At 41.8% G+C, this 27,261-nt stretch overlaps 1 protein-coding gene across 1 annotated transcript in view; it reads left to right on the plus strand.

Moving 5' to 3' along the window:
- Positions 1 to 7,857: 7,857 nt before the first annotated feature.
- LOC309870355 (supervillin-like) overlaps positions 7,858 to 27,261 on the plus strand; it is a gene marked incomplete at its 3' end in the record, with an annotated part of 71,765 nt that continues 52,361 nt past the window's right edge. Inside the window, exons 1-6 of the mRNA XM_082742488.1 lie at positions 7,858 to 7,967; positions 9,725 to 9,782; positions 15,436 to 15,527; positions 22,437 to 22,494; positions 22,610 to 22,761; positions 25,106 to 25,739. Of these exons, the coding sequence (XP_082598614.1) occupies positions 7,907 to 7,967; positions 9,725 to 9,782; positions 15,436 to 15,527; positions 22,437 to 22,494; positions 22,610 to 22,761; positions 25,106 to 25,739 (1,055 nt within the window). The 5' untranslated portion in view covers positions 7,858 to 7,906. The remainder of the gene's footprint in view (positions 7,968 to 9,724; positions 9,783 to 15,435; positions 15,528 to 22,436; positions 22,495 to 22,609; positions 22,762 to 25,105; positions 25,740 to 27,261) is intronic.

Below are 27,261 nucleotides of genomic sequence, written 5' to 3' on the forward strand. Positions count from 1 at the left end.
AGTGACCTTTGTTTTGTTTTGTTTTGTTTTTTTTCCTGCTCTGAGAAATGGTTGACTGTCCTCTCCTTCTGCAAGCTACCTGGGTTATTTTCCCCAAGAATCATTAGCTACAGATTCAGAACTGGCCAGAAGCTAAAATGATTAGAGATAATTTTCACTTCATATGTTAAAATTCTTCTTTTGGACATTTAAAGACATTAATAAGTCCTTAGGGTTTGCAGTAAGCCTTTTTTTTTTTTTTTTTTTTTTAAGATCTTTCCTATGGCAAGATGGGCATGGTTCTTTCAACACATCTAATACAGAAATGTCTGAGTTACAATATTTCTTATCATTGATAGTACTTATGTCTTTTCATGGCTACATACTTGGCCTGTTTAAAATTACCATAACAAATCCTGTAACACAAAATTTTATTTGAGACTTCTAATTATTACCACAAACCCAAATTCACAAAACATTTACAACGCACACGGGAGGAGAATTACTCTAAATAAGGAATCTGGAATATCTGAATAAACCAGTTTGTGATAAAAGGGAAGCAAAAAGGACTCACCAGGCTTCCTACTGGTGGGACTCCCTCCCCAGGCAGTTCTGCCCACATTCAGAGTCTGCACACAGAAATAAAATCCACCCCAGAAAATGTGAATACCATTTCCAGCTGCTTCTAGCATACAAAATACCCCTACTTTACTAGGCTATAAAAACACAGCCCTCGCTTTGGAATTTTCAGTCGTGGCCTGTAGTAGCTTATAGTAGATTTCATTACAATGGTTCTGCGGCACTTGTTAAAATCATTGAAATGTATCAGTAACTCACAACAGGATGTAGTCAGGTGTTGCACGTGTCAATGTCCTCTCTCTTTCCTATGGACTGGGAGGCTTCAGGCACTATCCAGGGAGCCCAGTGAGGAGGCGGCAGGCCTGGGAGGAGGGAGTGTCACACACACCCGCATCTCTTTCCCATATGAAGATCCACGCAGGGATTGGAGGATGCCCTCCGGTTCTCAGAGCTGTTCCCCACACAGTTGGCCCTCGAACAACACGGGTTTCAACAAGAGCAGGTTGATGTCTCTGTGGATTTTTTTTTTCTAATAAATACAGGACGGCAATTGTAAATGTATTTTTTATTTTCCTTAAGATTTTAAGAGCATTGTCTTTACTTAGTTGATTATAAGAATACAGGTTATAATACACATACTAAATATCGTTAATCGACTGTATGCTCTTGGTAAGGCTTTCGATCAACGGGCTATTTTCAGTTCAGCTTTGGGAGAGTCAAAATTCTACTCCGATTTTCAACGGTGCAGGGGGTGGTGTCCCAGCCCCTGCGTGGTTCAACGGTCAGCTGTATATTCCTGATTTAATCATGGCCTCACCTTCATATTTACCTCTTTGATTTCATTTTAATTGATCAGGAAGTGGTCTTTCTGCCTTTAGAGCTACATTTTAAGCAGCCCAAGGATTTATCCTAGAACACCCAGTATCTCCGTTTTCCCATCTGCCAATGGGGATGGTAGCAGCATCTCTCTGAAGATGCTGGAGAGAACTGAATGAATTTTAATGCTCCAGAGCACTTAGCATTGTGTCCCCCCTCTTGGTGAAAGGTCAGTAAGGGACCCAGTTCTATGCTCTTCTTTAAATCATCACAGTAGATGTGGTAGAAAATGTGCAGGTATTAGGCTGTTTTCCTTTTCATTTGGCTTTGTTCCCATTTTCTCCTCTATGATGATGACTCCCAGAGGACAGCTTCCTCTCACGTGGCATGGGTACATAAATGTCAGCCAGACAGCAGACAGGAGTCGGGTCACAGACAGTGGCCCCTCCATAAAGCCTCAGTGCAATCCTGTGAACAGCTATGAACCACAGTCCCTGAGGAGTTAATACCTTGACCCTTTGTCATCTGATGCCTTACCTGTTGACCTTGCCCCTTCAGGAAGTGACCCTTCTTACCTGGACTCACACTGACATTGTCCACAGCCGGACTGCAGAAATCCACTCCCATTTTTCCCATTAATTCATACCCCTGGCACATCTTTAGCATTTCTTCCTGTTTCTCCCTGTACACAAATACTTAGGTGCCATATCCTTGCTTCACCGTGTAGGAAAGACAAGAAAACATTCCTAGGATCCTGTGTCAAGTTTAGGAAGGAGTGGTAGTACTTCTGCTTTATGCCTCCTAGAAAAGAAATAGAGTTGGCTGAGAATGAGCCAGAATCTAGGAATGAGGAAGAGCGGAAGTGAGCCCACTGCTGGTCTGCTTGCTTGCTTCTTTCACTCATTCCTCCAGTATTTAATAGTTCATTGTTCTGAGCCAGGCACTGTGCTAGGAATGTGTCTCAGGTGTTGCCCCACAAGCGTGGTAGTTCCAAAAGACATGGCTTTTGAGCAGGAAAAGTGTACTTGGTAATAGAGAGATGCTGAGAGAGAAGAAAATCTATGGAAGGGATTTAACAGGTGAGTTCACTCTTGGTTGGCAGGGGAAGTTAGCCCAGAACTTCCAGGTGATTGTGGCCCACGCAGGGTGGAGTTTGAGAAACACTGGGCTGCACGTTATCAAGAGCTTTGGTGATTTTCTGGGCCAATGCCCCTATAGCCAAGAAATGCGTACGTTCAGGGGAGAAAGGTTGGTTGATGTTGTGTATAGGCCAACAGACACAATTCCATTCATGGTTTTCTCCTGGATGTTTAGGCCAAATCTAAACCTTGGGATTTTAAAAGAATCTATTACCTTTGTCTTTATTTGTAGTTAACTGTTTTGGTAACCGTAGAAGTAATTCATGCTTATTGTTGGAACTTCGAATAAAGGAGGAAAAACATGAACAGAGTTATGTCTGGGTAGCGAGATAATAATGTTTTGGTCTGTTTACTTACTGTCTTTCTGATAAGGTGGGTGTCTATCTCTAATACATCATGAAAATTTTTTCAAATCATCAAGTAAGTTTCCAACCTGGTTTTCATGTATAATTTTCCCATTCTTCTGTATGTTTCTTTATGTAGACTCTTTCCATTTTTATACATTTATAAACAAAACTGTGGTAAACATCCTTGTACTCATTCAAAGTAATTTCCTTAGTACCTTTCTAGAAGTGGAATTACTGAGCCATTGCTTTATACATTCTTAAAAGTTGATAGTAACATCCTTATCTTGTCTATCTCCGATAAGGTGGAGACCTTGGAAAGGGAAGGAAGAATTGTAAATTGCTTTCTTTTTTCCATAATTCCCCTCCCCCACCAAAAGGCCCCGATTTCTGTCTTTGCCTGAGGACCTTAGATATGTCCTATTCACTTCTGTCTAAAGTCACTGAGGGTTTGAGGAACATGTAGAACCATCTTTGGTTTGAGGAGCATCTCGGGAACAAAAACCAGATGAAGGAGTCCTATGAGATTTGTAAGAAGTTGACTTGACTCCTTCCAGGGCCAGATTGTCCTCTTTACCGATGAAACCAACACAGGTCAGAGGGCTGGGGACCCTATGACAACAAGCCAGGACACATATACAGCAATGGCCCCTGTTAGTTTGTGTCCAGACTGATCAGGAATGTGGGAGTTGTCCTGGGGAGAGCGAGAGAATGTGAGTTTATTTCTAGCCTGGCACTGCCACGCCATATGCTCTGTGACCTTGTTGGGGGAGGTTGTCCAACTCTTAGTAAAATGAAGACCAGGTGATCAGAAAGGCCCCTTCCTCTCGTTTTCCCAAAGTCCATGGCTTTGGATTTACCACGACCTGATGCGGTTGTCCGAGTGATTTCACTTTGGGATGTCAGCATCTCCGTGGTCCATTCATAGATCCTTCTTGGTCATCCACCACCCACAGATCATGACATTGACATGCCCATGACAGTGACCTTCCTCTTGCCCTCCCATTCACACATTTATGTTCCTTCCACTGAAGCATTTTTTTGTGTGCCCATCTAGAGGAAATGTAAACCTTTGCTTTCTTTTTAATTTCAAGATCGAAAGTTCAAAAACATTCCATAAAATACTTCCATGAAACATTAGTTCTGAGCATTGAGAAGGCTATGGTGCTTTGAAAATGGAAAAGATCTGTGTTTCTAACTGGACACAGTAGCAGAGAATTTTGTGCCTCTAGTGTATCTCCTTTCTTTGCACTGAGCTGGTGGTTAAGTGATGTTGGACAGCGAGTACGACAGTATCTCTGCTTTAAATTGAACTATCTTCTCCCTGAAATTTAAGAACATCACAACCACAACTTAGAATTTTCTCTGCAGAGAAATAAAACATGCTAACCTACAGAACGATGTGAGGAAATGTCTGTCTGCTTTGGTCGCTCTTCAGTGTGAATGAGCCACCTTAAAATAAAATTATTTATTGTTATTATTTCTAATTATTGGAGAGTAGACTTAAAAGCCTCATATTTTCTACTGATAAAATACAGATTTCTTTCATCTTTATGATCTCATGGGGTTGGGATAATTAAATAAGAAATTAACTTATATATCCGTAATTTATTAAAGAACGCTATGCTTTTTCTTTTCAACAGTGAAGCCATATTTAAATCTGTTTGCTTTTTTTCCATAATGGGTGAGCAATGCAAATAGTTCTGGTTAGATTCCATTACCAGCTTATAGAGAATATCCAAATTCTTTTTAGTTGCTATCAGAATTCATCTTAAAAACTCAAACTAGAGATGTTTCTCAGTAACAATTAAAAATAAACATTTAGATATACTTAGGATAATTCTATTGAACTATTCTCCAAGAAGAGTAGTTTTCAGGAATAGAAATGGTTATGAGCAGGTGACACTGTGTTTTATAAACTAAATTCTTTATAAAGATTATTTGTAAATATAAATATTATTTCATCTCCTGTAATTATTCATTTCAAGCATCCGTTGCTTGGGCAATTTCCTCCCTTTCTCTTCGCCTTCTGACACTTCCTTCTTCTTTCCCAGTTAGTCTGGACCTGACAATAAAATGTCCACTACAGTTGCCAACAGCTCCGTATGTTGTTCCTTGCTGAGTTTTTGTAAACTGCCCCATTTGCCCTATTTCTCCCCAGCTTCATCAGAGTTGTAGTGACCAGCTGTATAGAGAGAACGTCAGATGCCATCGCGGACCCACGGAGTAACCAGTGCTGGGGTACCTTCTGTGGGAGCACTTTGGTTAATTTCTTCCTTTTCAAGTTATGTTTGTAGTTTGGAGATCCGTTTAAGTCCATTTGGTTTGAAATCAGGACATAAAGTCAATGGAAGTCATTTCAGAGTGTGACCTCGAGCCTTCAGGAAAGATTATTGCATGATTTCATATGGGCACTCAGCACACATTCTCTGGGAGCCTGCTGTGCCCCAGCTCAAAGATGGACATACTCACAGTCCCTGCCTCCCTGTGGGTGAATGGGGCGAATCATGGTCTGGAGCCCACCACCTTCCCCAGATCCTATGGCTCCATCACGAACCGAGTGTCTGCACATGAGCAAGTTACTCCTCTAGCCTTGTTTCCTCATCTTGTAAATGAGACCATTTTTTAAGGTTCCCTTTAATGCTCCTTTTAGCTATAAAATTGCCAACCTCCAATCATTGCATATTTTTCTTGGAATTACATTGTTACTGCTTGGCCTCACTGCCTTCATGTTGTAGTTAAACATAAGCGGGGGGACTCCAGGGTTTCCAGTCTTGAATGTAAAAAGCTTGGGAAGTCCCGCTTTATCCCAACAACAAGAAAGAAGCTGCAAGGACCGAGATCAACAACTCTTCTTGGATCCTTAGGCGGTCCCAGGGCAAACCACCGCTCCAAAGATGAGAGACACAGACAGGCCAGTACAGGAAGCTCTCTATAGGGAGTAGAGACCCTCAGGCAATGCAAGGGAGCAAAGATAGTCTCTTCCACAAATGCTGCCGGAACAACTCGATGGCTACATGAAAAAAAAAAATGAATCTAGACACAGACCTTATACCCTTCACAAAACTTAGTTCCAAATGGATCCTAAACCTGAATGTAAAACACAAAACTGTACACTACCTAGGTGAGGACATAGGAGAAGGCCCAGATGACCTTGGGAATGGCAATGCCTCTTTATTTTTATTTATTTACTTTTTAGAGAGAAAGAGCATGAGCAGGGAGAAGGGGTGAAGTGGTGGAGGGAGAGGGAGAGAGAATTTCAAGCAGGCTCTACACTCGGCATGGAGCTCAACGTGGTGCTTGATCTCACAGCCCTGAGATCATGACCTGAGCGGAAATCAAGAGTCAGACTTTTAACAGACTGAGCCACCCAAGCACCCCCAGTGATGCCGTTTTAGGTAAGACACCAAAGGCACAATCCATGGAAGAAAGAAATGACAAGTTGGTTCCTTCTTAAAATTATAAAACTCCTGCAAAAGATGATTTCAAGAGAATTAGAAAACCCACAGGCTGGGCAAAAATATTTGCAAAAGACACATCTGATAAAGGACTATTATCCAAAATATACAAAGAATTCTTAAAACTCAACAATGGAAACAACGGAGTAAAAAAATGGGCCAAAGCTCTTAGTAGACACCTCGCCAGAGAAGATACACAGATGGCAAATAAGCGTAAGACAAGATGTTCCATGTCATAAGTCATCAGGGAAACTCAGAACCATAAAGTACCACTGTGCATCTATCAGAATGACAAAAGTCCCCAACATGGACGTCACCAAATGCTGGCAAAGATGTGGAACAGCATGAACTTTCATACATTGCTGGTGAGAATGCAAAATGATACAGCCACTTTCCAAGACCGTTTGGCCCTTCCTTGCATAACTAAACTTATTTGCCATATGATGCGGCTATCACGCATCCTGACTTGACCCAAAGGAGCTGGTCTTTACCCAGAGGAGCTGAAGACTTCTGTCCCTGCAGAAACCTGCACATGGATGTTTATGGCGGCTTCCTTCATAGTTGCCCAAACAAGGAAGCAAGCATTCGGCAGTGGTAAACAGACTATGGTCTGCGCAGACAGTGGAATATTATTCACCACTGACAAGGCATGAGCTGTCAAGCCAGGAAAAGACATGGAGGACCCTTTGGTGCATATTACCAGTGAAAGAAGCCCATCGGAAAAGGCCACATGCTATGTGACTCCAGCTATGTGACATTCTAGGAGAGGCGCAACAAGGGAGATGGAAGAAGAGCAGTAGTTGTGGGGGGAGCAGGTGGGGGGGCGAGTAGGCAGAGCACAGAGGATTTTTAGGGAGCCTTCCCCTCCATCTTGTAGTAAACCCGGACCTGCTTTATAAAAATGAAGTCCCTCTAAGAAATAACGGAATAAAAAGGGGGCAACCCAAGAGGTAAGGCCTAACCGGAGAGCCTCTGTCTCAAATTAAAATTTTTGAGCCTCCAGTAATATCTGCCTTTTCTTTTCCCACAATTTCGCTCATATGTTGTTCATAAATCTTAACTCTTAACGATGGGGTTTTGGCTCCCCGTTAGGTGAAATATTTCATTTAACTTCGCCAAAGCCAGACTCGGAGCAGCCTGGGAATCGTTAGGCGGCTTCCCCGCTTCCCAGTACATCAGGAGTCTCTGTATGGCTCCTTTTTGTTTATTTTTAGGGCGAGGAGGAGTTGTTTTGGACTCCCCCGTGGTGGGGGTTAGGCTGCAGTATTGTGTGTGTGGCGGGAGCATAAGCTGGGCTTTGGCCCCTGCTTTGAAGTGGCAACATCAGGAATGGCCCATCGGTGGAGAGCAGCCTGGTTCGGCAGCCACAGGCCTGATTTCTGCCTGTAATCTGATTACGGGGTCTGAGCTGTTCCAGCCTGCAGCCTCCTGCTCTGCGTTTACTATACTTTCAAGGACACGAGGGCCTGATTGCTCCAGCCCTGTGCTGTGAAAAATCTCAACCCAGTTTTGCTTAGACGGGCGGCAGGCCGCGCCGCCGGTTGCACTGGGCTCTGCATCGCACTGTGTGACTAAACGTTCTGTGTGCAACATGTTCAGAAACCCAGAGCTTGCCGGCTGCCTGGGAGCTCTCAGGTTCCCTGAGAAACAAGGTAAGGCAGGAAAAATAGGAATTGCACTTGTGGGTTTATTTTGTAACAGGATGAATGCCTCGTATCCTCCATTTCTTTCCTTGTATTCTCCTGTGTCCCATTATCGTTTCCTCAAAGGACGCTTGAAAGATCTAATTGCATTTATAAATTAGCTTATTTTGTGGCTGAAATATGTGAGGTGGTTTTTGTTTGGTTGTTGTTGTTGCTTTTTGTTTTTTCTTTCTTTCCTTTTTTTTTTTTTTTTTCTCCTATTGTAAGTTAGAGATACTGCTGAACCACAAAAGCCTTTATGCAGGAAAAATTGCAGATTCAGTTCCAATGCCCAAACTTTGAATCCTGTTCTGGATGTGCTGTGCATTAGCTAAAATAGTTTTCTAAAGCGAGGGCTATATATACTAAATTATTTCCAGTAGACAGGGGTGTTTGTCTTTTTTATGAAATCTTCATGTGATACTGTTTGGAACAAAATGTTGTTTTTGTAGTGGCTTCCTTTGAGTGCAGAGGAAAATGCATGCTTTCCATGGAACCCCCGGAGTGGCCCCGCAGATTCCGATCACTGATTGAATAGGGCTGAAATGCTGAAGTTATTTTGACTGTCCCATGTGAAGTTCTGGCACTCTGTGTCAAAGTCTTTTTCAGCACAGATGCACTCTTAGGAGGTGATTCGAACAGGCCTTAGCTTCGCCAATTTTCTTCTACAACATTTGCTAGCTTTTTGAACTGAGCTCTCTCTCTCTCTCTCTCTTTTTTTTTAAATTTTAATATATAACACGATATTTGTATAATTAGGAAAAAAGCTCAGGTCTTTAATTGGACGTATACCTTTCATTTTACTGTATTTCTCTAGTTGGTCAGAATTTCCAAATGCCAGGAGGCTCCTGGATGGGTTTTGCTGGCTAATGACATGTCAGCATCTGGTGCATTTTGTACCTCCTTTTCCTCAGGCTTCTGCCCCCAAATATTAAACAGTAAAAGGCACTTGCTTAGAAGTCTGTGTAAGTGGTCTGCTTGTGGTTTTCTTGGTGGACAAACAATTACTGTGCCAAAAGTTGTAAAACCTTACTTGCCATCAGACTGGTATAAATTTGTCTCTGCCTGGTTTTGATTAACTGGTCCAGCCGGATGTGTCTTTTTGCTGCATGGGATTGTTACCCCCTGTCTTTACATAATACATATCCCGTCTTCAAAAATAAAGAAAGAAATAGTTAATTTGATGATTTGTTATTATTTAGATCTTAAGGAAGGCAATAAAAACAGTGGACCTGTTCCCTGGCTCTTCACCAACCCCTCCATGCACACATTCTTTTAAAAGCATCTTGAATATATCAGGCAGTGATGAGTTTCATCATTTCTGTTTATCTGGACTGAAATTGTTTAATTTTTTTTGTCTTCTTTTCCCCTGAGTACATAACTGTGCTATTCAGTATTTAATTGCTTTGAGTATTCTTATAGCTATAACAAATTTCAATGATAGCATTGAACTATGTCAGATTCCTCCCTCCCCACCTGCAGAGTTATGTCAGCTAAATTTCAGAGGGGAGGAAGCTTTGCCTGTGTAAAATGCATGTTGTGGAATTTGATTCCTAAAAGGTGTCATTTTTGTATTCTTATGTCTTGTCTGGTTAATGGTTTCCTTTTCCTTAAGTGATATGTTCAAAGGGGCTTTGGAGAATTTTGTTTTCCATTGGAGGGTTTTTTTTTTTTTTTTAAACTTACTGTATAGCTATTTCAATGTTACATCATTTCTTTCCCCTTAGATTTCAACCAGAAAAACTTAAGCTTCGTTGGATTACCAAGTCAAAGAAGAGTTTCAAGGTAAAGTGATCTTCGCTCAAGGAATCTTAAATTTTGAAGATCTGTGGTAGCTTTTAGAATTATTCTCCTAAATTCCTAATTCATGAGTTTGAATGTTTGGCGGTATGTTTTCTCCCCAGAGTTTGATTTATTAAAATGTCTGAAGCAAACTGACCTAATAGTACGTTCATCCAAAAAAGATTCTTTTTGTATTCATTAATGCTGTTTATGGGAACATGATCTATTTGCAGATCAGATAAAATTTTGAACCTGTGAAGGGCTATTATCTTTACTTTCTTGTACCTGACTCTAAGTGTGGGATGTTCTTTTGCAGTCTGTCCATCGGGTAAGAGAGCTTTTGATTTTTTAAGAGAAACTTTAGCCTTGTTCTTTCTTTCCATCCTCCCTTCTTCCCTCCTTCTCTCCCCACCCCCAACCAATCCATCTGTCCAGTGAGGTCTTTTATTTTTTTCCTTAAGATTTAAAAAAATTTTTTTAATTGGACAGAGCCAGTGAGCATAAGCAGGGGGAGCAGCAGGCAGAGGCAGAGGGAGAGGGGGAGGGAGAGTAGGTTTTCCACAGAGCAGGGGGACCCCCAATGCAGGACTCGATCCCAGGACCCTGAGATCATGACCCAAGTCAAATGTAGACGCTTAACCGACTGAGCCACCCAGGTGTCCCCCAGTGAGGTCTTTTAATCATTTTGCATTTCATTTCCCTTGACTGTAAGGTGTTATGGGCACTGATTCAATATACCTAACATGCTGAGATGCTGTGGTACACAATCATTCATTTAAGCTCTCGTAAAAATTAAAGTTTGTGCCAAATCAGATAGCTGTGTCCCAGATGTTTCTTAGTCGATCACTGTCCCTGATAGAATTTGAGATTTTCAAATGGAGACACAAAGTTATTGTTCCTAAGACATGTAGGCATCAATCCCAGCCTACACTTGGTGATGGTAGAAGGACCCAACCCTGATTTACCCCTCATTCCACTCAGACGCTTTCGGTCCTAATGTATCATGTATGACATTGTTTCTTTGCTATAAAGGGTTTGCATTTCAATGGCATTGAATAAACAACTGTTCTCATCAGGCTGAGCCTGGTCCTGCCCTGCCCTGAAAATGGCAAAATCGATCTTGTGAGCACATTAGATGAGATAAAGCCTTGGTGGATTTGTTCCATGTCTTAGTATCAGGCCATCTAGAGCAGTAATGAGCCAGGGTCATCGGTAAGGTTGTCTGTCTTATTGAACTCAGGAAATCTTACATTTCTGGGGCTTCACACAGCTTCCCGTATTTCTCATCTTTGCCATGTTTTTGATAGAATCTAAGGCTTATACTTTTCGTGAGTTCCAGCTACTATAGCAAAATACTCTAGACTGGATGGCTTATAAACAGCACAAATTTCTTTCTCACAGTTCTGGAGACTGGAAGTCTGAGATCAGAGGGCCAGCATAATGGGGTGAGGGCCCTCTTTAAGGTTGGAGACAGCCAACTTCTTGTGTCCTCATTGGTGGAATGGGCTAGAGAGATCGCTGGGTCTCTCAGAAGAGTTGTTTTATTTTAATTGAAGTACAGTTGGTCTCTGAGTCTCTTTTTATAAGATAAAGACACTGTTCTCATTCATGAAGTCTTTATCTCATGACCTATCGCCTTCCAAAGTTCCCACCTCCTCATCGAATCACATTTGGGGGTTAGGATATCAACATCTAAATTTGGGGGAATACAGATGTTCAGACCAGAGTACCTTAGTTCCCAGTATGTTCCTGGCAGGTTGGTAGAGCTGTAGTAGAGCTAGTAAGTGGCTGTGCAAGAGGAAGAAGAGGAAAGCGTTGCTTATTTAAGAATAGCAGCAGCATGAACTAGAAGGTCAGACGTTTCAGTGAAAGCAGATTCAGAGGGACACAGCCGCTCTAAAATGGTGGGCGGTAGGTCCTCTGGATCCATGCAAATGACGACCTTCTGCCCACGGAACTAGAGTAAAATCGGCTGGAGATGGAGGCACTTGCCTCCTTCAGAGCATTCAGATCAACTAGATGCTGAAGTACAAAGAGGAGGTAGTAGACTTTGATCTCTTGTGTATTGTAATGTGAACAACAGTAAAAGAGTGAACAGATCGGAGGGAGCCTTTCCCAGCGTGGGTGCTGACTGATCAGTCATGGTGTAGCCCCATTTTGTCAAAGACAGACGCTAGTAACCACAGAAAATCCTGTCCTCACTCTCCTGAAGTTTCCCCTTGTTTCTACTGTTGGCATTTAAGTAGGTTAATGGGACACATTAAAAAAAAAAAAGTGGAGGCAGGGAGCAATGCTTCTTAGATTATTGAAGCAGAGGGAAGGAGGCAGGGTATGAAAAATTTAGTCCTGAGAGAGCACTATTTCAGAGGAGATGAAGATATATAAAAACTACAAAAGGTGCAGCTTAATGGCAAAAGTCAAAAGTCAAGACTGTAGCATTTACCTTAGCTATATATGGAGGATTATATGTTTTATTCTGAAATAGACTCTTATGCTTTTGGTTGAGCTGTGGCAACCCACCCGTGCCTACAGAGCTTGTCAGGCAGAGAGCCCGTGTCCCAGGGGTGATGGTCCACGAAGAGAGTGCCACGGAGCGCGTGGAGCTTAGTGCTTTGGAGGCTCCCATTGTGTGAGGTAGGATTGGGCTCCACCAGTCACACTGCTTGGTGCCTCTGATTCAAAAAAATTAAAGGAGGGTGATGTTTGGGCTCTTTGGGGGTATTTGTGGGTTTTGGTTTTTTTTTTTTTTAAGATTTTATTTATTTATTTGACAGAGAGCAGGAACATAAGCAGGGTGAGTGAGAGAGGGAAAGCAGGCTTCCTGCTGAGCAGGCAGCCCATGTGGGGCTTGATTCCAGAACCCTGGGATCATGACCTGAGCTGAAGGCAGATGCTTAAGGACTGAGCCACCCAGGTGCTCCAGGGTATTTGTGTTTTATTAGCCATTAGAAGATGATGGGAAGGGATTATTCATTCACAAATGTTCCAGAGTCTTTTTTTTTTTTTTTGAGAGAGAGAGAGAGAGAGAGTATGGGCTCTCATGTGGTAGACCCTGAGATCATAATCTGAGCTGAAACCCAGAGTCAGAGGCTTAACTGACTGAGCTACCCAGGCACCCCTATAAATCAATAATTTGAAATAAGATGCTTGCCACACGTTCTACAAGTAAGAAACCAGGATACCATGAGAGAAAACAACAGAGGTGCATAATATAGATTTGGTGTGCGGTGGGACAGGCACGGGGTCAAGGACTTTCTTCCGTGAGGAACTGACCTTGAACAGAGCAGGACTCAGGTAGGCTGGAGAGGAGGGAACCTGGGTAGAGTAAATCACATTTACAGTAAGCTGTGTTAGGAGCCACAAGAGCTTTTCCTGACAGTGCTTGGGTTTCCCACTGGTTTCTGACCAACTGGGAAAAGGCTGCCCTTCTTATGGGTACTGACACTCTCAAAGCTTGTTTGAAGAAGGTAAGTGCAGGAGCTGTCAGGGGCTGACTTGGAAACCCCACTGTAGAAGTTCAGAAAAACGTTTAACTGGGGAGGAATTTCTCAGTCTTCATTAGCGGCTTTTTGATAAGCACACAAAAAAGGGGGTAAATAGAAGCATGCAGATATTTATGTTTGAAGATATGAGATAGTCTTTGTCCCCTAAGATCAGTGGCCTGAGAAACTGAATATTTCCAGGATTGGACCATTTTTGTTTTTGTAGAGAATTCTTTTCCTGAGATTTTAGTTTCCCGAAGAAAGTACAGAACTTTATCCAGATGTTTACACAAGTAGCTGATTAACCGGTGACAATAGCATGCCATTCTTTCAGTGGGCTATACTTCTACAGTTATGTGCTTCTGTTGGTTTATATACTAAGTCGTAAATCTGAATAAAACACTGAAAAAAAAATTATCACTGCATCATGATCGCTGTTTAGAAGTCAGTGCCAAGTCCACATTTCTGACCTAAGCAGGTGTCCTAGAGTCTTTAAACCATTTGGAGTGTGATTTATAATGACTACTTATTCTCAAGACTTTTTATGAAATAATATGAATATATGGCAGACCTATTTATGAATATAAGCCCTACCACATTTATCAGCAATAAGAAAGATTTCAGATGAACTTGGTTCTAGCAGATAGATCTGTCCCCTGTCTTGGATCTTGCGCCAGCTACTTGAAATTGAATTGATGGATGGGGTGTAGATAATTTGTGTGTCCCACTTACCTGGTATGCACAGAACTTTCCTCAGTCCATTCCCCCTGGGACCCCTATGGACAGGCACCCCTGCAGGGCAGAAATGCAAATGGAGGACAAGCCCTTCAGGAGGGTCAACTTTGCACTGAAGTTCAGCCTTTGCAAGGCTGTCGTTCACCTTTCTGGAGGTGATCCTGTCACTGAAGAAAATTAGTTCTTTTGTTTTCATGCTAAGTTTTCTTCCTGTTGTGTGGTGGCAGCTCTGTGGTCTTGCACAACCCCAGACATGCTCCCACGGAGGCCCGTGGTGTTGGTGCATGCCGCCTGGGGCCCCCTAGATTGGTGTGTTGTCTTTGGGCAAACCATGTAACAGCTTCCTAATCTGCAAACCAGGGATGATGATAGTGCCAGTGTGCCAGGGCTGGCTTGCACTGCCTTGTGAGAGCGAGTGCATGTGTCTCTTTCCAGAAAGTCTTATGCGAAGCTTGCAGATCGGCCATAGTGGGAGTATTGACATCATCAGCAGAGACTGCAAAGTACATGCTCAGGGGAAGCAGGTGGGAGAGCAAGAGGAAGGAGCCCACTGTTAAACCTTTCTCAGCATAGCCCTGAGCAGCTCAGGCCTCACCGAGTCTTATGAAGATAATTAAGATTATACCCACAATATGCCTCATTAGAGAAGAAAAGTACATTGTGCTTAATTCCGTATTCTTTCCTCCTTCATTTCCTCCTGTATCCCAAGACAGGTCTTCATGAGCCTTTCAGACCTACTCACCATGCTTTGATTTCTTAGTTGTTTGAAGACATTTGTTACTTTACCGTAATTTCAGCCCTGGAGGAAAGCATGTATATATCCTAGACAAGTTGCTGATTTTCTGAGGAAGAGATGAACACAGAAAGGTTGAGCAATTAACCCAAGCTTCCCCAGCTCTTGGTGAGTGGCTGTAGAAGAGAGTGGCTGTCCCAACCCAGGCGTCCAACTTGCGGCTCCGCCATGTTGTTACCCCTGACGCCATGCCACCTGCCTGTGCTGACGTAATTCTTCTGTTACACAAAAAAGTTTTAGTGACATGACTATAAATAAATGAAAAAAGCTAGCATTTAACTCCCAGAAATAAAACTCTTTACTTGTAATCCACATACATGTATTTCACTATGTATAACAGTCACGTAACTCTTGTTTTGCTTTTTTTTTCACTTAACATCATGTATCTTTTTTTTTTTTTTAAAGATTTTATTTATTTATTTGACAGAAATCACAAATAGGCGGAGAGGCAGGCAGAGAGAGAGGAAGGGAAGCAGGCTCCCCGCTGAGCAGAGAGCCCGATGCGGGACTCGATCCCAGGACCCTGAGATCACGACCTGAGCCAAAGGCAGCGGCCCAACCCACTGAGCCACCCAGGCGCCCTAACATCATGTATCTTGATTCACATTGACTTTAAACATTATTAATGGCATAATTTAATTTTTAGCTTTCAGAAAGAGTTCTGGCTTGAAGAGAAAGAACAGCTTGCTAACCACAGAAGAAGAATCGATGCTAAGATTTTAACTGCACTTCCAAAAGGTGAGATTTTCTCTAAATGGTTGACCAGTGTCCCGGGCACATAAGTATTGTGTCACCTGATTTTCTCTGAGGGGAATTCATTCCAAAGCTCCAGTGTATACCCTCCTTTGTGTTCCTTTCTGCCTGTTGCAAGAATTAACCTTAATGAAGGTACCTCTCTTCTTGCGTGTTTCATCTGCACCTTTCTCTGTGTCCGTCCTTGTCATTTTAGCCGTCTTCGGGAATTCCCTGGAGGCCGGGTGGGGAGGGCGACAGAAAGAGCCAGCATAGAATCCACCCACGTCATCACTCCTACCTCTCACCTTCTCCAGGGGCAGTGAGTGCTGTTCATAAGCCCTTATCTACTCCGTCCACTCTGTCCACTCCCTCTGCCTCTTGGTGCTTTGCTGGTGCCTTTGCACTGAGTATCTTAGAGCTCCCTGCCAGGCAGCACACTGGGTTTCCAGGACACTCCATAGCTCCTGCATCTCTTTCCCCAGGTAGGCACTCATGTGTTCTGTGAATTCGTTTTTTTCATTGGTAAAGATACAAGTGCAGTAAAACATTCGCAGCTGCCATGAACCCACTACTCCCTGTGTTTTGCCTGAGAAATGATGGAAATGTTAACCAGATCTTTGTGTCCCCCAACTCTAATACTGGAAGAGGGGCATACCAGCTCTCAAACTGCTCTCATGCTAAACCCACTGTGTAACCATTACTTCAGAAGAAACAGGTTTTGGTGGAGGGTCAGATTTTTTTTCTTTTCTATTTTGTCCTCTGAAAGAAACAAATAAACAAACATGAGATCAAACCCAAAAGAGATAAGACCAGGAAAAATATTCTTTTAATAGACACTAAATCTAGTTTAAAAGGCCCACTGATACATGGGTGTACAGCCTAAGGAATTGAATAGGTGATGTGCTTAGACATAGTCTGACGAGGATGGGTATTTGGAGCACCCCAGAGATTCGGCCTTGTGGAGACAATTTAAACAGAGACATTTTGCAATTTTCAAGCACTTAGAAAACTGTCAACTGAAATACAGACTTACTCCATGTTGTCCCGGAGGCCCCGGACGAGAATACTTTGTTGAATTACACAGAAGTAGATGAGATGTCATAGGAGAGAGACTGTTCTGATAGTTCATGGGACCTGCTAGGCTGCATTGCCATCTCATTCACTCCCATTGGCTGTTCAAGGGCTTCCATGGGAAGGAGACATGCTGCGGGTTCCCACCTGGATGGCGTGACATGGAAAGGGCCTTCCAATTTTTTAGACTCTTCGTGAAAGACAAAGCAGCTCTGGTGAATCTGAGCCAAGCTTACAGTCTGGGAAGATGGTCCAAGCAAAGTTCAAGGGTGAACAGATTGATTTGAGCAGGAACTTAGAAGATTGGACTGATTAGGCAAAGTTCTGTAGCAAAAGCTGTTTCACTCATCCTCTTTGTCTGCCGTGGTCCTTTCTCCTTGATGAGCAACAGCACGTGCAATATTAGGGTCAGAAAAATTAGAAACGGTATATGAGATGCAAGGTGCCTTTCAGGTTCAACAGCTTGTAACTCCATATGTGCCAAAATTTAAGAACAACTTAAGTTGATTTACCAGTTTCATTAGAAAATGTATCATAGGGGCAGCTGGGTGGCTAAGCCAATTAAGCAGCTGCCTTTGGCTCAGGTCATGATCCTGAGATCCTGGGATCAAGACCCATATTGGGCTCCCCGCTCAGCAGGGAGCCTGCTTCTCCTTCTCCCTCTGCCTCTTCCCCTGCTTGTGCTCTCTCACTCCCTCTCTCTCTCTCAAATAAATAAATAAAATCATAAAAAAAATGTATCATAATTGTTGATGAAAATGTACTTTTTCACAAATCAGAGGTAATACCATGTATTAATGAGATTTATGTTTCTAAATTCACAAGATCTTCAAAATGTGCTTAAAGAGTATCCGAACCCCTCCCCTCCTGAATTTCATGTAAATTCTGCAGAGTCTTCTTTTATGTTCTGTAATTGATGAATTCGGGAAAGACCCGAATTTGGAAAGACCCACGTATGACCTCTAATCTCACTTCTCCATCTTAAATATTTTAATGATTCTGTCAGCTCTTGGCGATATAATGGTGAAAGTAGGAGTTGATTACAACCATTTTCATGGCATAGCGTTTTATGTCTTTTTATACATTTATAGAAGTTTCTGGTCATTTAGTGAGGAATTCTTGCCTTTGTGAAATTGAGCATTAAAATGATCATTGACTTTTTCTCTCTCACAAACAAGTTATCCAAGGGTTAAAAATCTTTACCTCTATAAAGATGATGATATTAAAATAGTTTTTCCATTTATGCATTATGAAATGGACCAAATATATTAGTCTACTTTCTTAATAGCTTTCTTGAAATATAATTCAAGCAATCTATAATCCATCCATCCAAAGTATACAGGTCAGTGGCTTTTAGCATATCCACAGAGCTGTGCACCCATCACCATAGTCCGCTTTGGAACACTCTCCTTATCCCCAAAAAGAAATCCCACACTTCTCAGCCCTCACCCCGCCCCCTTAGTCCTCTAGTTTTGTAATCTCTGATTTTATAAGCTGCTTGTCTTTGTATTAGTGGCTGCCATCCAAGTGTGAAAATTAAAGTGCGGGAAGTCTGATTCCTTTTCAGGACTTTCTGGGTCTGGGCTGTGCTCTTAGCTTGTCAAGTGCAGGGTGGGAGGGAGGTGTTCTTGGCAGTCCTCTGCCACTTATATTTCTTTGGAAGATTCTACTGTACTTGGGTTTGGACGCCTGAACTCAACAATAATTTTACCAGAAAGCCTGTTTCTCAGGGCTAATTAAAGAAACAGTGTTGCCCAAGAAAACTGCCCAGTAGACCACATTATGCTGGGTATTGGCATTATATATTATGATAAAGCAAGTTAAATAACTTTGTAAAGTATGATAGCCCTGATGTCAATTGCCTTTCAGTTACCTGACTCAGAAAATGACCGTCTGATTCCCTTCAAAAATAACTAAAGAAATAGACTAATAGAATCTTTGTTGGCACAGAAGCACTGTTTGGAATTACTTAGAGGAGGGCAGCAGGCTAAGATAGCAGGTGCAATGAGGAATAATTTAGTATATGTCACAGTTTTATTGTACTTGAATGTACTTGAAGGCAAGTAGAAAATTCGTTACAATGGAAGTTAGATCAACAGCACCTATTTCGATCTGTATTATACAATGATTGCTATTACTGTTACCTGAACCATTTATGAGTGGTATGCATTATACCACAGTGTACAATCAGCTGAATTATAGCTGCTTAATCCAATTTTGTTTTTTTTTTAAATGTTTTATTTATTTATTTGACAGCACGAGCAGGGGGAGTGGCAGAAGGAGAGGGAGAAGCAGGCTTCCCACTGAGCAAGGAGCCCCATGCAGAGCTCGATCCTAGCACCCCGGAATCACAACCCGAGCTGAAGACAGCTGCTTTTAATGGAGCCACCCAGGCGTCTCAGCTTTATCCAATTAAAAACACATTCTTATTTCCTGTTTTTAGGAAATATATACTGATAAATTTAGAGATAAAGGGATATCATGCTGCAACTTACTCTTGAATAGTTCAGAAAAATTAATATGTGGGTAGGCCTGGGTAGCTCAGTCGGTTGAGCATCTGACACTTGGATTTGGCTCGGGTCATGATCGCAGAGTCATGGGATGGAGTCCCATGGCCAGCTCTGCACAGGGTGTGGAGCCTGATTGGGATTCTCTCTCTCTATCTCCCTCCAGCCCCGCCCCCCGACTCGTACCCTCATACTTTCTCTAAAATAAATAAGTCTTTAAAAAATTGTATGCACATATGTGTACATTCATGCATGTCTATACACACATAACACATGTAAATATGCCTATGGAAAAGGATAAAAATAAATTTAGTAAACTGTAAACACATTATGAAGCATGTGTCGATTTTTCTATAAGTCTGAAATTATATAATCATAGTAAAGACAAGACTGCTTTTGGTAGATCATGAACAGTAACTAATTGTATTCAACACTATCTTCCAGACCATAACTGTGGTAGTGCTTTATGACTGAAAGAATGGAGGGCAACATAGATTTCCACAGCTGGGATGACTTCTGTGATTTCTTAGTATCAGCCCCTTTTATGCTTTATGATAAACCTGACCAAAACTTCCAACCAAAGGGCCTAAGGAGGACTGTAAGAGCCCAGAAGAGGTGGTTGTTTTTGTTTTTTTTTTCCTGGAAAGGGTCCAAAAAAATATGCACACATCAGCAATTCAAATAAAAACTTATTCTATTTTACACAACTAAAGTGTTTTCCCATGGACTAGAGATGCTAGAGTAATTATATTGCATGTTTTCCTAATTTTACTTTTAAATTATAGACTTGGGAAAGGAAGCTTCTCTATGACTTCTTTTGTCTTCCACATCATTTTTCCCCCTGTAATCTTATGTCTATAGGAATGAAGCAAATCTTGGTAACTGAAAAATAAATTGGTTACAAAAGAATTGACTGAGAGGTAATTTGTTTGTTTAAGGGATTTTTTTTTTTCCCCTGAAAGATTCACTGTGGGTCTCCACTAAGAATGAATAAACTTGCTGGTACATTTATTTATTTAATTTTAAAGTAATCTCTACACCCGGCGTGGGGCTGGAGCTCCCCATCCCAAGCACCCTACCTTTCAGAGCACTTGGAATTTGGTTCCAGTAGCTTCTGGCACACTCTTAGGAAAAATATGACCCCTTCCTCTTCTTAGGGTTTAAATAGTTAATTGATACTCTTTGGTTTATCTCATTCTTGGAAATATTTTCAAAATATGCACTACCAGTCATTAAAGTTTTATCACCATAATCTTGCTGGAGCTAATTTGATTAACTGGGGAGCTAGTATTAGTCAAGCTTCCTCGAAAGGTAACATGGCAGATGCACCATTACCATTATACCCTTGTCTTCCAAATAGAGCTGTAATTGACAGTACAGAGCAAGTATACCTCTGCCTCCAGCTTCTCTGGTTCCTGGGAAAGCCACCTGAGGGAGAGACTTTTTTAAAGCCAACTATCTTTTTTTTAATTCAATTCACCAACATATAGTACATCATTAGTTTTTGGTGTAGTGTTCAATGATTCATTAGTTGCGTGTAACTATCTCAACAGAAGTCAAACTAAAATTGTAAGGCAGCTATCAATTAAAAATAAATAAAAACAAGGCTTGTGTCTCCAAAGACGGTCAAAGGGCAATATAAAAGGGGAGTGTGTGTGTATGTATGTATGTGTGTGTGGTTCTGACTCATTACTAAATATTACAGCTTTAAAAAAATAAAATAGAAATGAAAGCAGTTGGAAGTTGAATTCCAGAATTGAGGGGCACCTAGCTAGCTTAGTCAGAAGAGCATGTGACCCTCGATCTCAAGGCCATGAGTTTGAGCCCCACGTTGGACACAGAGTTAACTTTATTTTATTGTTATTATTTTAGAGAGTTGGGGAGAGGAAGGGCAGAGAGAGAGGGAGAATCTTAAGCAGGTTCTATGTCTAGTGTGGAGCTTGACCTAGGGCCGGATCTTACAATCCTGAGATCATGACCTAAGCCAAAGTCAAGAGTGGGACTCTTAGCTAATTGAGTCACCCAGGTGGCCCAAGATGTAGAATTTACTTTAAAATAAAAAAGAAAATTGAAAAAGGGACACCTGGGTGGCTCAATTAAGCATCAGCCTTCAGCTTAGGTCATGATCCCAGGGTCCTGGGATCAAGTCCCTCATCGGGCTCCCTGCTGGATGGGGAGCCTGCTTCTTTGCCTGCTGCTCCCCCTGCTTGTGTTCTTCTCTCTCTTTCTCTCTCAAATAAACAAATAAATCTTAAAAAAGAAATTAAAAATATTCCAGCATTCTTGTATGCCTCCATTGAGTTTCTTCTTTGACTCAACCTTTCAAAGTTCCTTGGACCCCCAGGGCTGTTAATGACACTTCTGCCTGGTATTCCCGGGTCCCCAACAGGAGCCACTCAGATGAGCCTTTGAGAATTCACGTGGTTGAGGAGGAAGTGAGAAGAGAGAACTTTATTCTCCACCAAATTGGGCCATTTCTCCAAAGAAACAGTTATTTGGCATCAGTATCACATGAGACCCTCCCAGCGTCAGCCAGACATTTGTCCATCCATCCGGTGTTACCAGGAGAATTAGGGTTGTTAGTTTATCCATCCAAATTAGAGCGGGGAAACAAATGTTAACATTTCCTGGCAGCGAAAGCCGGTAAGGGGATGCTTAGAACTGTGTTAACCTAAACCGCGGTAAATGTCCATAAAGCTCCATTAGGGATGGCTGGAAACACGATCAGCAAGTCACAGATTTTTACAGGTTCAATGATAGGGTGAAATAGGAGTGTGGGGAAACATGGGGGTTGTGGCTTGTTGATGGGCGTGTGGGGGTTCTAGTTCTGGTCTCTGCTTCTGCCAACGTTAGAAGTTTCCTATAGCAGAAAAACTCGGAATACTTTGTTGAACGTAGTAAGAATCAAAGACAGATAGTGAGATATCTGCTTGCTGGAGAGATCTTGATGTTCAGGCCTTCTCTGACTCCCCTGGATGAAACAGAACTCATGGTTTTACTTCTTAGCGCAGCCTGTGATGTGATGTGTGTGTGTGTGTGTGTGTGTGTTTACACATCCCTTGTGGCATCTGCCCTTTCACACTAGAAGACAGTCTCCAGGAAAACACTGCATGGGACCTAAGAACAGAAACATAAGTTCAAGAACATATGTTATTGAACATACTATAACATAAGTTATATATACATAAGTTCAATAATACATAATATGTAAGTTCAATATTAACATATAAGTTCGATAATATAGAAGTTCAATAGATATATGTCTCATGAAGGAATGAATGAACGCATGATACTGAACACTGAAGTATCTTTTTATTCTTCTGTTTTATTTTAGTTGCAGAATTAAGAAAAATCTTTGAACCAAAGAGGAAAGAATTTTTAGAAATGAAAAGGTAAGAAATTGATTGCACCTCGTTAGTAAGTAGAAGAACTTGGTGAAGCAGTATTCACTTTCCCTGAGAACCGCTTTCCATGGCTCACAAGGCCTGTCTTTGGTGCCCTGCACAGAAAAGAAAGAATTGCCCGGCGCCTCGAAGGAATTGAAACGGACACGCAGCCTATCCTGCTGCAGAGCTGCACGGGCTTAGTGACTCATCGCCTGCTGGAGGAAGACACGCCCAGATACATGCGCGCCACAGACCCGGCCAGCCCCCACACCGGTGAGCGTGCTTGTCTGGTGGCCTACCGTCCTGCAGGCTGCCGGAGATGGTTCATGCTGCCTTCTTTACCCAGTGGCATTGGAGGAAAATGAGATAGTCCACAAAAGTGAATTGTGGAGGTGTACTTATTAAATACACATTATTTGTGAAACCTACAATGACACATATGTCAACTCTGCCCCATCTCATAGGTGTGCTCCTCTGGGATCATAGCAGGAAGAAATGGTTCCTCTTGGCACACTGTTGGGAAATTGATGACGACATTTCACTCCTCCTCCCTGCCTGGGACCCCTAGAGGGCAGGAACAGCATCTCCCTGCTGGCCCTCTCAGGGTGCTGGCACAGGACCTGCTGGCCTCTTCTCAGTAAGAGTTCTTAGAGGACTCAATGAGACTCCTTTAAATAGAATACCCAGGTGCCCAGCACAGAGCCTTAGAGGACTCAATGAGACTCCTTTAAACAGAATACCCAGGTGCCCAGCACAGAGCCTGGTCGCTCACAGCAGGGAGCAATTTAAAATGAACCTGGACCTTTGAGTGGTTAGGGTTCTTAGTCTATGTGTTAATGCAACAAACATTCTACTTAAATTATTTTAATGTAAATAATTTCCATGTCATTTTAAATGTATTGCATGTGTATTTCACATTAAACCATATTTCAAATGTGACTTAACTTTTTTTGGTAACTGTCAACGTTAGGAATATGAAATATTCAACTTGGGCTTGGAAGTGGATGACCATACGGGGCTGTTCTTCTCAACCCATCCCTGGCTCCGCAGCTCCATGCTGCTGCTTTTTATGGCCAGTGTTTTCTGGTTTCTTCCTTATGGCTGTTGATCTCACTTTGTGATGTGATCATGTCACTTACCTAGAGTTCCTGATCTTCTATGGCAAGAAAGCTAGAGAAGTAAGATTTTTAAAAATTACTTGAGAATCAAGAATAGAGTATAAAAATTTGTAGCCAGAAATAAACCCTCATGTATGTAAAATGTGAATCTATGTATTATAATTTAAGCATCACATATTCATGAGAAAGGGGAGACTTGTTTAATAAAATGGTACTGGGAAAATAGGTTATTGTGCAGTAGGGAAGGGGTCATAGACCTCTTCTCGCTTACACGAAACACAAAAATAAGTCCCAATTAATCACATGATTAACTTTAAGAAAATAATTAAAAACATGAAAACAGGTGAATATTTCATGCACATTGAATGGGAAAGGACACAGAAACAGCTTGAGAAATCACAAATGACCAGGTCAATTGACACCAAAGAAAATCTTCCATGTGGATGTCACAGAATATTAAACAAGTTTGAAATACTCATGAATGAGATGAAGGTTCAGGGTCTCAAAAAAAAAATGCATGCAAACCAATAAAAGTGACACTATAGAGCTTAAATAAGCTTCATCAGATATTCCAGAAAAGAAAAAAGTAATACAAATGCTAATAATTGAAAAAAGCACAAATTCTCTTTTTCTAGTAATCAAAGGAAATTTTTTAAATGAACATTTAATGTTTGCAAGCGAACATATAGTGCAGGTTCAAGTATAAATTGACGCAAACTTTATAGAAATCAACTTGACAGTCTAGCAAGTCTCTTAAAATGATACACTTTTTTTTTTTAAAGATTTTATTTATTTATTTGAGAGAGAGACAGTGAGAGAGAGCATGAGTGAGGAGAAGGTCAGAGAGCAAAGCAGACTCCCCATGGAGCTGGGAGCCCGATGTGGGACTCGATTCCGGGACTCCGGGATCATGACCTAAGCCAAAGGAAGTCATCCAACCAACTGAGCCACCCAGGTGTCCCTAAAATGATACACTTTTTGATAAAGCAATTAACCATTATCTGTTGTGATAGTAGTCAGAAAATCAGACTGATTAAAAGTTAGAAACAATGAAAAAAATATTGGCAACAATGCAAATGCCCAGGAATATGAGAAGGGTTAAATTAGCTATGGAATGCCTGTTGAATAGAATATTACAAAGCTTTAAAGAATGTCTTCAAGAAAAGACTTCCAAATATAAGAAAATGTTTTATACAGTACATCAGTGGTATATAAAACATAAATTATTTTATGTGGGAGAAAAGAAATCAATTTAAAAAAAAAGACTAGAAGGAATATATAGAAATGTTTGGCAAATTATCAACTTATTATTTATTATTATGTATTAATGATTATTGGTGATTGGGAGTTTTACCTTCCTATGTTTTCAATGTTAGACATTTTCTGTACCAAGCATGTGGCTGCAGTTGGAAAAATTCACTTCTGTGCACAGAAAAGAGTGCAGTCAATGAGCCTCTGTTCTTGAACTCTGTTCGTGTCCCCCGTGTGGTCCCTTGTAGGCCGGTCCAATGAAGAGGAGGACACTTCAGATTCCTCGGTGGAAAAACAGACCCGTTCCAAACTTTGCACCGAAACCTCGGGCATCCATGCTGAGCCCTCCTGTGGTTCAGGTCTCATGGACACCCAGGCTCTGGAGTCCAAAGCAGAGAGAATCGCACGGTACAAAGCGGAAAGGAGACGGCAGCTGGCTGAGAAGTACGGGATAGCGCTGGATTCCGAAGCGGACTCGGAATCGCCGTCCCGATACACCAAGTCCAGGAAGGACGCCGATGCTGCTGACAAGAGGGGAGGGAAAGGTGACAGACAGGCCGAGCCAGGCAAAGAGTCATGCTCTCTGTACTCCAAGGACTATGCTCTCTCTGGGGGCGATGGGCTTTCAGACACCGAGGTGCTGCTCAACGTGGAAAACCAAAGACGGGGTCAGGAGCCCAGCACCACCGGGCAGGCCCGTGACCTGGCCCCCACGGTTGAGAGTTCCTCATCCTTCCCGTTCCCTGGGCGAGACTGTGCCTTTAGTGAAGTGCCAAGGTCCCCAAAGCAAATGCACAGCGTGTCCCTCTCCTCGCCTCAGCCACCGGCCTCCCCGAGCCACTCTGCTGGTGACCCGCCACTCCCTCCTGAGGCCCGAGCCAGGTAAGCATTGAGCCTGCTCTGGGCTGTGTTATCATCTTTGCTTTGCCTCCCCTGCGTCAGGGTCTGGGTGTTCTTGGTCTTCTATTGAGGGTTCCGCTGGTGGCAGAAATAGGTAAGATAGGGTTTTCTAAATTTCTGCAGTATCAAAATAGGTTCTGCCCAAGCAAGAAGCTTCAGTTCTTTTTTACAAAAATGATCAACTGAACAGGTGTCATGGGGACACTTTCATGGGAGTCTCACTTACGGATCCTTCTTTTTATGGGTTTCTTACATGCTTTTAATAATTGTCTTTTCCTTTATGTGTTTCTCTAGAATTATATCCAAAACCTTTTTTTTTTTTTTAAGGTTTTATTTGACAGAGAGAGACATAATGAGGGAACACAATCAGGGGGAATGAGAGAGGAAGAAGCAGGCTTCCTACCAAGGGGGGTGCCTGATGCCAGGCTCGATCCCAGGACCCTGGGATCATGACCTGAGCCAAAGGCAGACACTTAACGACTGAGCCACCCAGGTGCCCCATTATACCTCAGACTTCTTAGTGATTGTTTTTGTTGCTGTCATGTAAAATCACAAAGCAAAAGGACCACCACTAACACAGTGGAAGGGTCTCAGTTTAGGGTATGACGAATGACTGCAGTATAGCTTGAATATAATCGTCTCCTATAGCTATGCAAGTATATCAACATGCTGAGAAACAGCTGTGTTGAAGAGCACTTCATTAAAAAGATCAGTCATTAAGAGTAATTGTCATACACAAAGACAACAGCGCCCATTTGGGAAAATCAGAAAAAGGGTAAAATGAGAAAATCAAATGCCAGAAGAGAATATTTGTTCCTAAACTTAAATATCCAAATTTAAATTAAATTTGATTTAAGTTTCCAAATTTAAATCAAATTGAAATTTCTAAAGTTGAGTAAGATTTAAATATTTAAATTGAAGTAAAATACAAATATTTAAATCTAAGTAAAATTTAAATATTCAAATTTAAGCAAAATTTAAATATTTAAATTCAGTAAGTGTGATGACCATATTCAAAAGGCACTTTACTTAAACATCCTAGTTTAAAGTTTGGGACAATTGTCTAGGTAGACTTTTATGTGTGTTTTTCGGTCCAAATAGGCATTAGCTTCCCAGGTAAATTGAGGAGAGGTGAGGATCAAGCAAATTTATTTTGAGGGGAAAAAAAAGGGGTGGGGGAGGAAGAAGTATTGGGAAATACTCCTATATATTTCACACTGGGACAGAGCAGTAAATGTGGTCCTCTCTAAGTGGCAATAATACAGCTAAAACAGATCATTTTACTTACTGATGTTTATGGAGTCAAAGAACTTCCCCTACGTAGTTGATCATTCACACTAAAATATTTAGAGAAGTTAACTTCTTAGAGAAGTCAGTACTGTAAAAACTGATACGGGGTTTTAGCCTTTGGGCTTATTTATTTATTTATTTATTTGACACAGAGAGAGAGAGAGAAAGATCACAAGTAGGCAGAGAGACAGGCAGAGAGAGAAAGGGAAGCAGG

The sequence above is a fragment of the Mustela nivalis genome (assembly GCF_964662115.1).
Source record: "Mustela nivalis genome assembly, chromosome: 7".
In the NCBI taxonomy this organism is placed as follows: domain Eukaryota; kingdom Metazoa; phylum Chordata; class Mammalia; order Carnivora; family Mustelidae; genus Mustela; species Mustela nivalis.